The sequence below is a fragment of the Aulonocara sp. 'chitande type north' Nkhata Bay genome, linkage group LG19, assembly GCF_057382095.1.
Source record: "Aulonocara sp. 'chitande type north' Nkhata Bay isolate Kocher_YH1m ecotype deep benthic linkage group LG19, A_spYH_male_GT1.1, whole genome shotgun sequence".
NCBI classification, from domain to species: domain Eukaryota; kingdom Metazoa; phylum Chordata; class Actinopteri; order Cichliformes; family Cichlidae; genus Aulonocara; species Aulonocara sp. 'chitande type north' Nkhata Bay.
This window is the reverse complement of record NC_141362.1, coordinates 19,291,850-19,307,910: the sequence shown is the minus strand read 5'-3', so window position 1 is coordinate 19,307,910 and position 16,061 is coordinate 19,291,850. Positions and strand designations below refer to the sequence as shown.

Below are 16,061 nucleotides of genomic sequence, written 5' to 3'. Positions count from 1 at the left end.
TATGCCGATGATACACTAATACTCATTACAACAAAATACCACTCTCAAAATATAGCCGAACAGTTGTTACTCAACTTACATGACATTTATTACCAGTTCGGTAACATAAAAGTTTGTTTGTCAGTACCTGTGGATTAATAGAGAGGACACTGAAGTTAGCGTCTTGCTCAGGCCGGAGCTCATTTATTTCTGAGCTGCGCATGCGCAGAGCCTATAGCTAGAGTCTCTCTGGTAGTTTCACAGCAGTGCAAGAGCACCATCTACTGGCATAATGAAATATAACCATGGTCTGGCAACACATAACAATGTCAAAATAAGTCACAATAATAAACAAAAAATAAGGGGGTAATTGGTTTTCTTGCAAAAACAAACATGTAGCTTTTTCAACCTGCTACATATGCAGCAAAAACCTACTTAAACGTAACTGGTCGAGAAAATTACAAGCCAACTACAGGAAAGCTCATGGTACAAAAAGTGATGGTAGTTTCCCTTAGACAGAGTGTTTTCCTGCTCATTGTACAGAAGGCGATGGTCTTTGCCATACAGATTCACTAATACAGTTTAAGGATAGTAAAGAATGTATCTATGGCTTTTATTATGAAAAATAGACCGGAAGTATGTGCATTATTGCACAGGGGAAGAACAAGTTGTGTTTCCAGTGCGGGTGCGCATCATCAGGCAGGAGCATCCAGAGGTAGAGTAGAAGGTGTATAATGGCTGCGGGTGAGTGTTTTGAACTTGTTGAAATAATTACCGGTGATCTGTGAGGTCAGCGGGTTTTTTGTGAATGAAAATCTCCGCATATGGCTCCAAACAGTGCGCAGCTTGCCACGTTTGCGTCAGTCTGAACAAGCGTCCCCCTAACATGTAGTCAGCTACATGAACTGATACCTTCCAATAGAAGGAGAGAAGGAGCTAAGGGAGGAAGCTAAGCGACACACGGACATTAAGCATGGTCGTATGGGAGCAGTGAAGGCAGATACTCGTCTGATAGATACAACCCCATTTCCAAACAAAGTTGTGTAAAATGTAAACAAAGACTGAATGCAGTGGTTTGCAAATCTCATAAACCCATATTTAATTAACAATAGAACACAGAAAGCATACCACATCTATAAACTGGAAAAATTAACCGTTTTAAGAAAAGAAATGAGATCATTTTGAATTTGATGGCAAGTTGGGACAGGGTCATGGGCACGAGAGCATAGGAACAAGAGCAACCAACTTTGACTGAGGGGCATTTGGCTCAAGTAAATTTACTATTCCATTAAAAAAAAAAAAAAATTAAAGGTGCTTGCTCTCACACACAGCCTGCATAACTGCAGCCATGCATGTACACTCAGAGAGCTGTAGCCACAGTTATAAAAGTGCATACATGTCTTTGATTGCAGAGGCAACAAACAACAGAGACATTATCTGTGCAAACAGCTGACTATGAGCTAAAAGTATCCTCAAAACATTAGCATTTGATTTGCAGAATTTTAGTAGACTGATACTTTAAAACTAACAGCACAAGCTGATGTGTGACCTCGTTTTAGAATCAAAGACAAGTCTTCCCAAAGTCTGACCTGCACCTGTCCATCAGCTCAGGGTCCCCCTCGGTCATGCTCGTTAGCACTATTGCTGTACAACCATTAAACCACTGTTAACCAGATAAATAATCTAAGCTCGCAAAACATTTAGCTGTGACATTTGACAGGTTGTCTGTGTTCTATTGTGAATTAAAAAAAATGTGGATTTATGAGACTTGCAAATCTGTTTTATTTACATTTTATGCAGTGTCACAACATTTTTACAATTGTGATGTCATATGCAATTCCTCTAATATTGGATCATTAGCATACAGATTACAGAAAAATTGTACACAAAAAACTTCATAAAATGCAGAAAGTTGAAGTATTAAAAACAAGAAATCCAGCTGTGCAAAGAAGTCAACGTCCATCATTAGCTTGTCCCAGAGGAATGAAAATACTCAGTGAATGTTACCTGCATTTAAAAATATGGAGAAAAGGACCACTTCAAATGATTGATTTTGTATTTCCTGGTCTAAAATGTTTGCCAGTGGATGATCGTTCTTTGTGTAATGGTTAAATGTTAGCTAATCAATCAAATGGTTCACCCTGACAGAGAGAAAAAAATACATTTATAAGTATTCCCTGTTAACTGAAACAGTTCAGTAAAAGGAAATCTATCCTGCTGATTTTTATGTTATAGGTTAGTAGTAGGTAGCAGTAGTGGGTGTAATATTCAGCAATAGGAAATGGTGGGGTGAGAATAAATTTGGAGTATTGTAAAGGTGTATGATACCAATAGCTGTACATATCAGAAGAGGAGCTGCATGGCTAGTGTTGAGTTGTGTATTTCTGGCACAAATGAAAACTGAATACTCAGTCGGACACTCAGAATTGAAATGATTTTTTGAACTGGGAGAATATACGGGCATTTGTGTACCCTTCAGCCGTAAAAGCCTGATAGGGTATTGTCGACACCCCACCTGATAGGTGGACGATGTGGACACCCAGGTTTGTGCATGTGATACATCGTCATAGAGGTGATGTATTGTTTTTGAAATTCATAACGTCGGCACATCAACTGAAAGATTACACTAACTTCAAGGTCAAGATGAGAAGTCAACTTTTCTGAAAACTACCCATGATTTTCCAACTTATAACATAGGTTCATCTGCTAAGAGGCTGAGGGGCAGCACTGCTGGCTGGATGGTATTGGATGGCAATGTCATTTTCTATTAGGTGGTCACAGTTAAGATTAATTTAGATTATATTTAATAGCACTGTCTATCCACAGTCATCTCAGATCTCACTAACATGGAGTATTAGTACCAGTGATAAGTTATGTGATTATAGAGTTTTTGCTCTTAATTATGAGTGTGTGTGTTTCAGTCTTCCCTGTAGATGTCCAGCAGCTACTGGTGATAAAAGAAGAGGTTTCCCATGAATGTGAATGGAGCCCCAGTGTGAACCATCCTGACTCAGAGCTGTGGAAAAATCAAGAGCGAGTTCACTGTAATGGGCTGGAGGAGGATATCAAGAGGTTTCCATTTACTGTTGTTCATGTGAAGAGTGAAGATGAAGAAGAGAAGCCTCAGTCATTAAAGGTTCATCAAAACCAAAATAAAAACAAGATAGAGACTGAGACTCAAGCGAGCAACTCCTCTGAACAGAGGAAAATGGACCGAAGTACAAATAACAATATACAAACAAATACTGATGGCGAAGCACCGGAATCTTCTGAGACTGAAGTCAGTGAGGATGGCTGGCAGGAACCTTTGTCAGATTGTGGACCTGAAACTGACGACAGCGACAGCCAATTGAATGACGACAGAACACCTGAGTCAGGTGTAAATAATGCAAAAAGGTCTTCCAGTTGTTTGGTGAATGAGAGAAGTTCTAGAGTGGAGCAAAGTGTCGATTCTCAGATGAAGCGATTTGGATGTGATGATTGTGGTAAACGATTTAACCAAATGAAAGATCTTAGAGTACACATGAGAGTCCACACGGGAGAAAGACCATTCTGTTGTGCAGATTGTGGTAAAAGATTTAGATATCAAGGAAGTCTGAATGTACACATGAGGCTCCATGCTGGAGAGAAACCGTATGCTTGTGATAAATGCGGTAAAAGATTTAGCCTAAAGACAAACCTTACCAGACACATAAGAGTCCACACGGGGGAGAAACCATTTAGCTGTGACATTTGTGGACAAAGATTTAACTATCGAAGAAATCTTAACATGCACATAAGAGTGCACACAGGAGAGAAACCGTTTAGTTGCGACAATTGTGGGCAAAGATTTAACCAAAAGATCGAACTTAGGAGACACATGAGAGTTCACACAGAAGAGAAACTGTATACCTGTGGCGATTGTGGTAAAACGTTTAGTTACCAGTGTAATCTGAAGACACACATGGCACTCCACAAAGGAGAAAAACAGTTTGTTTGTGGTGTTTGTGGTAACATATTTAACCAAGAGGGGAATCTAAAGATACACATGAGAGTCCACACAGGAGAGAAACCATTTGGTTGCGATTTCTGTGGCAAAAGATTTAATCAAAAGATTCATCTTGAGACGCACATTAGAGTTCACACAGGGGAGAAACCTTATAACTGTGGATTTTGTGGCAAAAGATTTAGACACCAGTGTAATCTAAAGATACACACCAAACTCCACAAGGAATAAATAAGTATTGAGAGTCTCAACGGGATTTTTTCCCGTGACTGGGAGTAGCGATGCCCATCAAAATTATCTCTGCAAACACAATGATGTGCAAAACAGTGTTCTTATCAGTGCTGTTTTTATTTTTGACAAAGCTAGCCATAGGGCTGCTCGATTATGGCAAAAATGATAATCACGATTATTTTCACTGAAATTGAGATCTCGATTATTTGACGATATTTATTTAACAATAACAATGTATTGAATAATGACTTTAAAGATTGTCAAAAAATAATATAAAATAGTGTGCAAATACTGATAACGGTGCAAATGTTTGCAATATAAAAAATAAATGAAAAATGTAAACATCTATGTTTAGTGAACTTTGCAGCGTTGCTCTGTGGTGCAGCTACGACACTGTAGCAAAGTTTACACACTATGTCTACTTGATCCACGTCTGACTCCGCGAACCCATAATGTTTCCACACCACTGAAGTTTTTTTTTTTACCTCTCTTTTCAACCAACGGCAGTCACTCTCCTCTCCAAATAACTTCTGCTTAGCTTTCCGAGCTTCCCTCGGGTCCTCTTAATCAGTGGTCCCCAACCCCCAGGCCTCGGACCGGTACCGGTCTGTTAGTCGTTTGGTACCGGGCCGCGAGAGTTGAGGCTCAGGTGTGAAATGTATAGTTTTCAGGGTTTTTATCGGTTTTCAGCGTTATTTTGTTATCGTTTTTATCGTTTACTCGGTTTTCCTTGGTCTTTTCACGTGTGTTATGAATAAATCTTCTTTTTTTCGGTACCGGTACTAGTTTTATTTTGTTGTATTTATCCGCGACACCTTAAAGGCCGAGTGTTGTGCCAAGTGATTGCCTGCCAAAAACTGATTTCCAATGTTTCTGTTTATTTTTTTTTACATGTAATATCTTTACGTATGTTGGTAAATAGACTTCGGTGAACAGGGTTTACGAAGGGGTTATATATAGAATTAAAAAATTATCTGTTTTTCAAGTATCTTTATAACTCTGTGTTATTGTACTTACATTATAACCAATCTGGTCCTTTATCCCCACTTAAAATATTTTTACAGAACTATTGTAATATTTGCTGCCATTTCTGCTGTCCTCTTGGCCAACTTACTCTTACAGAAGACATTTTTAATGTTAATGAGATTTTTGTAACTGCATAAGTAAAGGTTATATAAAAGTCACTGCCAAAAACTGATTGTGGCTTCTACCTTGTTACACGAATGTTGCTTGTGGCTCAAGATGACTTTATGTCATCCATGAGGGATGCATTTGACACGTGTTTCACATGTTATAGCCCAACAAGTTACTTTTAGCAGTTTAAATACGAGCAATCAGTTTTTGGCAAATACCGGAAATCAGTTTTTGGCAGACAATCACTTTTTGGCACAACACCGGTCCATGAAAATATTGTCGGGCATAAACCGGTCCGTGGCGCAAAAAAGGTTGGGGACCGCTGCTCTTAATTGTTGTGACACGTGTTCGAAATGCAGAGAGGTGTGCTCGATTTGCCACACGGAGCAGCGCGAGTAAAGCACGAGGGAGGGGCTAATAATCGGCTCAGTTATTTTTAATGATCGTTGAAAGCCCAGATCGTAATCGTGATTAAAATTCGATTAATTGAGCAGCCCTAGCTAGCCACAACTTCCAATTTTCAAAGGTGGAAAATGTTTGTCATTTTGTTGCCAAAATTCAAAAATGTGTTTGTTTGATTGTTTTTCCTTGACATAACTGTGCTTTTCTTACTCATTAATTTTACTGATCTACTGGTCCAATTCTCGTCTTTACGCAGCAACAAACTGTCCTTGAGAGTTCAGTCAGACTTGTGCCACATATCAAACACACGGTTACCACTATAAGAGATCCTTTTCATAATATATATTGTCTTCATCATTCTGGTAAGTGATAGCAGTCTGTCAGTCAGACGTGACAAACTTTAACACTAATACAGGCATCATTAATATAATTGCTGGTGTCAATAATTTCAGAGTCTCAGCTGAATGTTCACTGCTTAGAATAGTTTTCATTTGCTCATTTCTTAACTTACTTATTTGCTTTATCACACAAGATCACCAAAACCCAGATTTCCAAATGAACAAGGACCGGAAATCTTAACACCAGTTATCAGCCTTCACATGTATTTTGTAACATGATGGAAAATTCAGATGACGTCACATTGCAACTACTTTAAACCACTGAAGAATGGAAAGATAGCCTCTTGTATTTTTAAAACTGTTAAAATGATATTTTTGTGTAGTATATAAACATACTACATGATACTGCACAGTCCAAAAAGTACAGTGGCACTATTGTGTAGTGATTAAAGATTTGCCTAACACCTGAAAAGTCTGAGTCAAGCCTGGGAGGAGACGCAAATCCCAAAGAGGGTTGCGTCATGCAGGACACCTGGTGTAAAAATTGTGTAAAATTCAGTATGAGTACAAAACTTCTTTATGATAAGCATATTGTGTATTTGTGGTAGAATATTCTTTTTATTGATTGATTTCTACTCATTTCCAATAGTATATTTAGCTCATTCAGCCAAAGGACCTGTGAACTTTTCGTTACTCATTAGTCCTCCTATAGAAATGTTCAAATTTACACATAATGGTCTTTGGGCTTTACCTTACAATATAAAGCGTCTCAAGATAGCATAATTTCCTTAGGGATTATTAAAGTATTCTGATTCTGATTGTGAAGATCAAGGTTACGTTTGTCACTTTACAGGCAATAATCTGAATTGTGAGAAAACTGAGCTGCTGGGTTATTGACATTATGCTCTAGTTTTTGGTACATTAAAAATATGTATATAGAGTATATTCCACTTTGACTTTTATTTAGTACGTTTATGAGATATTTTACTTGAATTAATCATCACTAATTTGCACAGAGATAACTACTTTGGCTTTTTTTAATTCATGTTCTTTTACTGTGCTGTAAATAATGTTTAAACCTGGATTATAACAGCACCATGAGGTATGAACAGTGAAATTTAATGGTGATGTTACATTAAACAGTGGTTTTTGTGTTGGTTATTTGTTAGGTGTTACCATTTTTATTATGTACAATAGTGACAAGGTTTTTGTTTTTGATTTGTTAATCAATCTAAAATTTAAAGTCAAGCCAAGTTTATTTATATCACTCATATCACAACAGACATCAACCGAAGTGCAGCACAACAATCGGTAAAACAATTTAAAAGACCGATTTACATAGCATTAGGAGGACATGCTAAAGAGAAATGGTGAGTCTTCAGTTGAGGTTTGTAAGCTGTTATTGAAGCAGGCAGTCTGACCTGGAAGGGGAGATTGTGCCAGAGTTTCAGAGTTACGTCTTTATACCCCAGTCTGATAGATACTGATACTTGTGTATGACCGATGCAAACATTTACAAGTGAACTAAGGAATTTTATAGTGAACTCTAAACTGCACAGGTGTAACGATGCCAAGGCTGGTGAAATGTGTTCATGTTTTTCTTTACCAGTCAGATAAGGCATCTGGTGTAAAAGATGTCCCAAATCAAACATGTGGAGCTACCCACTTTGGCAATAAGAGAACAGTCAAAAGTAGCTGCTTCAAATTTTCAGACCACAAGTTTTTACCAGACAGATGTGGAGCACCGTCTAGAATTAATTCTTGGCGTCTAGCATTACAATTGCATTAAAATCCACTGATAAAATCCTATGATTTGTTCAGACAGACACTTCTAGTCTCTCTCACTCATACATTCTGAAACTGCACAAATATCAATATAATACATTTTTAGACCAGGACATTTCAGACTGTCTAACGTTTTGCATAAACATCGCTGTGGATTCAATTCTGGGACAGTTTGTGATGTAAGAAACCACAATATAAAGTTAGGCTAATACCCACTGCTCTATTGATTGTTAAAATCCAGATAAATTAACGTGAATGTTTCTCTAAAGAAAAAATTCCATTGAATTTTATTTTGATCTCAATAAAGACAGTTTTGCCGCTCATGATCCAGCAGTGCGTGTATCTATGACTTTTATTTTGACAAAACAGAGACCGGAAGTTGTTGAATTATTGCACAGGGGAAGGACGTGGCGTATTTCCGGTACTGGCGGCATATCCAGAGGTAGAGTTGAAGCTGTCTAATGGCTGCGGGTGAGTGTTTTGATCAAAAAATTTACACCGAACTGTGAAGCCAGCGGATTTTCTGTGAATGAAAGTCTCCATATGTGAATCCAAACAGTGCGCAGCTTGTCACGTGTGCACATATCAGACATTACTGTCATATTATGCTGTGGCAATCTGCGCTAGCTTCCCCCCTAATATTTAACCAGCTACATGAGAAATGCTGCTTTCAAAAGGAGGAGAGAGCTGATGGAGGCAGCTAAGAAAGCGCTGCAGCAAGTTTTGATCTCTTGTAGTTTATTATTAAAACTGGGAGCTGGTTTGACAGAAGAGGGGCCTGAAAGCTGAAGGCTCTGCTTCTCATTCTGCTTTTAAAAACCCTGGGATCTACAAGTAAACCTGCCGTCCAGCGTTGCCAACTCCTCAGTAAGGAAAATCGCTATCGGCTGTCCTAAAAGTCGCTAGAAGTCGCCAAATGACGTCATCGCCTAATTTGCATAATTGGTCATGCTAATGTCATTGTAACCTACGCTGTTGGAGAGAGAAATAACATCGTAGAAGAGACATAAAGTGAGTAACAAACGTCCTAAATGCAGTTAGAATTTATTTAGAACTACAAATTAAATTTCTTTTAGCAATTATTGTTTTTTTAATGTCACAATTCCAACCCTGCTCCTTTATCCGGGCCTGGACCGGCAAAAGTGACCTGAAATTGGCACTCTGGTGGAGTTACTTTGTGTGTGAGAGTGTGTGTTTATAAGTAGTTTTTAACCTTGTGATCCACAAAACAGCATAACAGTAAAAGAAGAACTGACTGCGTTACAGTCAGTGCGGGAGCAGCGGCTTCGCTCATGCGCGATTCATTTGCTGTTCGGACGCACAGGTGTGAACGTCTCCTGCTCTGATAGCAGCTGGGGAGGACTATCCTCTGCCTGTGAGCACTTTGGCACGGGTGAGGTGCCCAAGGCAGCACTGCTGCTTGTTGAGAGTAAGAGTGATACGCGTTTTCACGTCAAAAAGTCGTCATAAATAAGTCTCCAATAATACCAGAAAAAGTCGCCAGATTTGTCGCTAGTCGCTTTTTAGAAAAAAAAGTCGCTAAGGGGGTCTGAAAACTCGCTAAATATAGCGACAAAATCGCTAAGTTGGCAACACTGCTGCCGTCTGAGAGCAAAGAGCTCTATTGGGATGATACGGTATATGAGGTCATTAAGGTAAGATGGGCCTGATTATTTAAGACCTTGTATGTGAGAAGCAGGATTTTAAATTTGATTCTGAATTTAACAGGGAGCCAATAAAGAGAAGCCAGTATAGGAGAAATAAGCTCTCCCTTTCTAGTCCATGTCAGTACTCTCACTGCAGCATTGTGGATCAAATGCAGACTTTTCATGCAGTTTTTAGGACATCCTGATAATAATAAATTACAGTCACAATACATACATGAACTAGGTTTTCAGCATCACTCTAAAACAGGATGTTTCTAACTTTAGAGATATGGGACTAATGAAAAAAAACTGTTTAACATTGAGCTAGCTGCCATTGTTCATTATAAGTGTGTGTGTTTCAGTGTTTCCAGCAGATGTCCAGCAGCTTTTGGTGATAAAAGAAGAGGTTCTCCATGAATGCAGTCTCAGTCTGGACCATCATGACTCAGAGTTTCTTCACATAAAGGAGGAACAGGAGGAATTCTGGAAAAGTCAAGAGGGAGAACAGCTCAGTGGGCTGGAGGACTATATCTCTGGGTTCCCATTCACTGCTGTTCATGTGAAGAGTGAAGATGATGATGAGAAACCTCAGTTCTCAACGCTTCATCAAAGCCAAACTGAAAACAGCAGAGAGACCGAGCCTCCAGCTAGCAGCTCAGCTGAACAGATAAAAATAGGAAACTATTCTTCACCAGATCCAGTCAGACACCCCCATCCAGATACTCCTTTACAATCAAGTACTGATGGAGAGGCCTCAGAGTTTGAAAAGACTGAAGTCAGTGAGGACGATGATTGGCAGGAACCTTTGTCAGATTGTGGACCTGAAGCTGATGAAAGCAACAGCTGGCTGAATGACAGCACATTAACTGAGTCAGGTGTAAAAAATGATGTGAGATGTAACGCTGCAAAAAAGTTTCTAAGCTGCTCTGAGAGTGGAGAACAGTTTGTCTGCAAGCAGTCTCTTCAGAAACACGTGACATGTCATTCAGAAAAAAGGTCTTCCAACTGTTTGGATAATAAGAAAATTTGTAGAGTGGAGCAAAGTGTTGATTCTCAGGTGAAACGATTTGGATGTGACGATTGTGGTAAACGATTTAACCAAAAGAAAGAGCTTAGAATACACATGAGAGTCCACACGGGAGAGAGACCATTTGGTTGTACTGAGTGTGGTAAAAGATTTAGATATCAAGGAAATCTGAAGATGCACACAAAAGTTCACGCAGATGAAAAACCATTCGGGTGTGATGATTGTGGACAAAGGTTTAGCCGAAAGACAAATCTTACCAGACACATGAGAGTCCACACGGGGGAGAAACCATTTGGCTGTGATGAATGTGGACAAAGATTTAACCATAAGGCAAACCTTAAACTACACATAAGAGTACACACAGGGGAGAAGCCCTTTAGTTGTGAAGACTGTGGACAGAGGTTTTACCACAAGACTGATCTTAAGAGACACATGAGAATTCACACAGAGGAGAAACCATTTGTCTGTGATCACTGTGGTAAACCGTTCAGATATCGATGTAATCTGAGGAGGCACATGTCAGTTCACTCAGGAGAGAAACGGTTTGTTTGCAGCGTTTGTGGTAACACGTTCAACCGGGAGGGAAATCTAAAGATACACATGAGAGTCCACACTGGAGAAAAACCATTTGACTGCGAATTTTGTGGTAAAAGTTACAGACATCAGTACAGTTTTAAAACACACATGAAAATCCACGTAGTGTAGAAACTGCACTGTTGCACTTCATTAAAACAACACATTTCCTAATATATTTAGTATATTCTATTTAAAATATTTTATTCTTTATTTAAAAAAGATAACATTTGATCAGTGTACGTTGATCTGTGTCACGAATACAACCCAGGAGTACGAGTGCTGCATGTTAGTTAGCATGAAAGGTAGAGGCACTGACAGTCAAAGATGGTGTGGATTTAAAGAAGAAATGAGGTGTGTAACAGTCAACTGTTTTTAATGTGCTTTTTTACTGTTTTGTGTACAATGTGCATATTCAACACCTGCATTAATTTAAAATGTACAGTATTATACTGATGTCCAGAACTTCTTTACACTTCTACTTGTCTTAGGTATCCCAAAATAATTTCATAATGCATATTGAGATACACACTGCTGTGGTGTCCATAAACGTGGAGTCTTTGTGTTTTATATGCGTTGCCAGCAACAAAAGAAAAAGAATGCTGGGACTTCTTCCCCTACTGTGTCGACTCTCTTTGTTATGCGCATTCTGTCTGTAAACATAGTAGCTCAAAAAGTTTTGGATGAATTCTGATAAAGACTTTGCAGGGGTGTGGAGTCATGTTAACAATCCATTAAAATTAGATTTACATCCATTGAGGTCTTAAAGGCCAACGTAATAATTTATTGCTTGAAAATTAGGGCTGTGCGATATGACCAAAATCTCATATCCCAATATAAACCATCTATCAGCCGATAACGATATAAATCACAAAAATTTAACATTTTCTGTAAATTCTGTGAATCTCAGGTTGCTGAACTGTTTCCAGCTGGGCGTCGTGTACATGGAGTTGAGTGTTTTAACCGATGCATGAAACTACACATTTTTAGACATATGTTGTATCGGCTGCTGTTTCCTTTGTGAGTATTTATTACACAGCGTGCTGCGGGGGAAAGCCTGTTCTAACGTTTGAGTCTAAGGTTTATTTTTTAGCACCACACCTCCTTTTTGCTTCTCATCTGTAAATGCTCTGCATACTTTTTCACGTGATTCCGTTTATTTTGAAAAGTCAACAGGATCTTGAGCTTTATTGTGAAAGGTTTATGTGGAAAATAAACAAGCGGACATGCGATGGTTTTACCGTTGTTGTTGCTAACGACAACGCATAAAAACAGCCGCTTGTCCGTCTGTAGTGTAGTTATATTAAATATAAGAGAAAGAGAGAACTTTAATAAATTAATATAACCACTACAGTGACCATCAAAACGATGAGAAAATATTTCCGTAAACAGTTTATTTTGTGACACCGCGAAACAAACGATAGCGTAAAATGAAACGATAGATGTTTTTATATCGTCATCTGATATATATCGTTATATCGAACAGCCCTATTGAAAATTAGTAAAAGTTTTAAAACTAAAGTATAAAAGTATAAATCTAAATCTAAAATATGTCACAATTGACCTCTGACCTCTCCTTCAAGGCCAAAAGATTGATATGAAGTTCAAAGTGATTAAAATGTTAAATAGGTTTTTACCCCACAGCCTTAAAACACTGATGGGAGATTTTTTACCTTGCAGGGCGGGCGCGCCGTGTGGACACCTAATTTTGTGAATGCGATAACTGGAGAACAAGGCGAGATTTTCAAATTAATTCAAATCTCAGCGACAGGTGCATGTACAAGAAAGCTTAGGGAAAATTCATCAGCCACCAGTATCTTTGTAAGACTTCTTTCAAAAAAAATGCCTTATCTTTAAAGCAGTTCTTAAAATTCTACTCCCTTTGTTTGTATTGGAAGCATTTAGGAAATGATATGGGGATTCTAAATATCACATTATAGTTTGCATCCCAATAGCATGTCATGTTTCACCGCTGATCTCAGTTTTACATTTCATGTCTGCCTTTCTGTCAGGTTTACTCCAGAATGTGTTATTTGTACAAACAAAATCTCCTTCCAGGAATTTGCTGACATCTGTTAATCTTTATAATCAGGCAAGAATTATTAATCTCTCACTGAGAAAAGTAAAATTAAAAAACTGTAAATGCAAGTGGGGAAGCTGAGGGCTGCATCAATGCAATGTGGAGTTGCATTCCCATGGAAGTGCACGTGAGGTTACTGCATAGATTACCTTGTAGGTTTTCAGAGCATTTGCGGTTAAAACATACCTATTGTCATGGTGAGCTGTGTGGTAGGCCATGGTTGGACTCAGGTGCAGGACTCAGAGACGAAATATTTAACTTAAAGGTGGCAGTTTTTATTCACTGGCAGAAAACAAACCTAGAAACACAATACATAGGCACTAGAAACAAAACCAAAATTCAAACTAGGAAGGATGATCTAAACTGGGAGTTCATTACGTGGCATGACATAACCTGACAAAACATGACAACTGAGGAACACACAACTAACGCAGAGGACGCAACAACAGGCAGGGAAAAACACAGGGCTTAAATACATACTGGCGTAATCAGTGAATGGGAGACAGGAGGGAAACAGCTGGGATAATGCACTCATGACGAGACACGAGGAGCAGAACTGAAATTATAAACATGGGACAAAGACTACCAAAGTAAAACAGGAAACTGAGACAAAGCACCAAGATGCAGACTTGACACTAAGACGCGGAAACATAGGAAGCTGAAGCACAGAGATGATACAAAACAGAAACCACAATCCAAGGACTAAAGATGTAAGCTAAGCAGAAAATCATAATAATAATCAGAACTATCAGTTCACCAATAAACACAAAGCACTGGGTCTGTGACCCAGTACCGTGACAACCATGGCAATATTAACACAGAAGTGTAAATCCAATGAGCGACTTTAATCAAAAGCCAGACTTCCCAGCATGGTGCAGGTGGTGCACGGATGTGATCGATTGCTCCAGCAGAAGATGAAGGCACCTGAAAAATGCTTTCAGTAAGAAATGCATCAAACAGCTGACACCAAGGTGGATTTCATTTATTATATTGTGTGTATCTGAGCTTATGTCTAGCAAATAAATCATTTTTACTGATGGCAGTAAACAAAAAAAGCTGCCCAACAAGGTTAAAACTGCACCAGCAAGAGAAAAACTAGAGAGCTCAGAGACTTGATTTTCAAATAGGACTGAATGTTAAGATTGTGTTGTAAAAATTCAGTGGACTGTTAACTCTTTAATTGTATATATAATATACATATATAATATATAATATCTTGCAAGATATTATATCACAGATCTACATTCGGTCAGTCAGCTTTTTCCATAAAGGCCTGCCATCTGTGGAACATACTTCCAACCGAAATCATATTGATTACAGACATCAGATCCTTTGCATTGAAGGTTAAAGGGAAATCAGAGATGTAGTCATTTTAACTAATGATTTTAATTTTATTTGAAATTATTGTCTATTAACTGTAATTGTATTTATGATGTTATTTGGCTTTATGAAAATGTATGTTTTATTGTAAAATGTACCTATTTTGATTGTAAACCCAACAAGGGACAATTGTTGAAAATTAGCAATAGCTATAAACTTATGTGCGTTACATCAGTTTCATGTTTCGTACTTGGACTATGTTAAACCGCACTGTCCCTTTTAAATAAATAAATTCAAATTCAAATATTTTTGGGAAATAAACCTAAAAATTTAGACAGCAAAGTTCCTCCAGATTCCACTAAATATCCAGGTAGGGCATGCCCCTGGACCCCTATATGTCACCTTCTGGACCAACTGGTACAACTTTTACTGCCTTTTCAGGCTTTTTGGGGGAGGATCACTCTCTTATACATAACCTGCTATTCAGTGATAATTTAAAGACTAACAAAAGACCAGAATTAGAGCACAAATTTCTTGGACAGCCTGTACATCGAATGAAATTCTCATATTCTCATAATTCAATTAACATGATCTAAAGAGCACAAACACAATGGAGAGCTTTAGTTTAATGACTCCCAGTTAGTGAAGTCTAGCAGACACCGATTGGCTACAGCTGCTGGAAAGCTTCATGAAAAGCACCAGGATTTTAGAGAGGCTCTGCTCTTTAATTCTATACGCCTATAACCTCTCTGCTGTCTCCCAGGTGAGAAAACCTGCACAGTTAAGCATGCATTCATGAGAAAATGGGAATGTGCTGTGGACTCGGGATGGCAAGCAGCCAAAGGAATCTGTTAAGCACACAGAAGACACAATAACAGCAAATCCTGCTTTTTCAGACACAAGCACCTTACTTAAGTCAGACTCAAACATACTTATCTAAGATAAAAGCCGAGCGTTAAGCCTTTTAACAGATAAGAAATGTCCGTCTGAATTTCCTTCTGTGTAACATTAACCATAAATCAAACATTATTTTCCATAAAATGACAATGTGTTTTGGCACGCCAGGATGTGAGACGCTCTGACGCAGGTCAGCCCACGTGGTGCGCCCGGTTGTCCTGGTCACACACACTTAAGCACAAACACTCGCTGTTTTTTTGGTTCACAGACTCTTTGTTCGGTGGGTGTGTGTTTGCGTGACCACAGCTGGTTACACAGAACACATCGCTGGTCAAGCTCATGCTTTCTGAAACAGAGAAAGGAGTTCCCTTTGGGATGATAAATGGCACCAATTCACATGCCAAAAATGCTACTGATTATTTCATATGCAAATTAGCATTTCTTGCTATTAAATAATTCAAAGAAATTCACATACTTGTTTATTTTTCTTTCTTTTTGGGCACATTTGCTTGGAGTAAAATTTCAGTGCCACAGGAAATTGTTGTCCTTTTTCCACCAACGACAATTGTTCCTTTCTGTAGTCACTCTAGAGATAAGGATAAAATTGGCCATATACAGCAGTGGCATTAAATTACTTTCCAATAACAGTGAAATCGGGGGGAAA

General features: G+C 38.5%; 2 protein-coding genes across 3 annotated transcripts; both read left to right on the top strand.

The window, feature by feature from the left end:
* Positions 1 to 633: 633 nt before the first annotated feature.
* On the top strand, positions 634 to 8,167 carry LOC147306835 (uncharacterized). Its single transcript, XM_086275951.1, has 2 exons — positions 634 to 723; positions 2,901 to 8,167. Exons 1-2 carry the CDS (start codon positions 714 to 716, stop codon positions 4,193 to 4,195), a joined length of 1,305 nt encoding a protein of 434 aa, XP_086132077.1. The 5' UTR covers positions 634 to 713; the 3' UTR covers positions 4,196 to 8,167.
* Positions 8,168 to 8,254: 87 nt separating this feature from the next.
* Positions 8,255 to 12,002, top strand: LOC147306834 (uncharacterized). Of its 2 annotated transcripts, none has more exons than XM_086275949.1 (2): positions 8,255 to 8,325; positions 9,863 to 11,999. In XM_086275949.1, exons 1-2 carry the CDS (start codon positions 8,316 to 8,318, stop codon positions 11,230 to 11,232), a joined length of 1,380 nt encoding a protein of 459 aa, XP_086132075.1. In that variant the 5' UTR covers positions 8,255 to 8,315; the 3' UTR covers positions 11,233 to 11,999. The 2 variants fall into 2 exon arrangements, with proteins under 2 accessions (XP_086132075.1, XP_086132076.1); XM_086275950.1 differs by lacking the exon at positions 8,255 to 8,325 and adding an exon at positions 8,366 to 8,865 and having other exon boundaries at positions 9,863 to 12,002.
* The last annotated feature ends 4,059 nt before the right edge of the window (positions 12,003 to 16,061 follow it).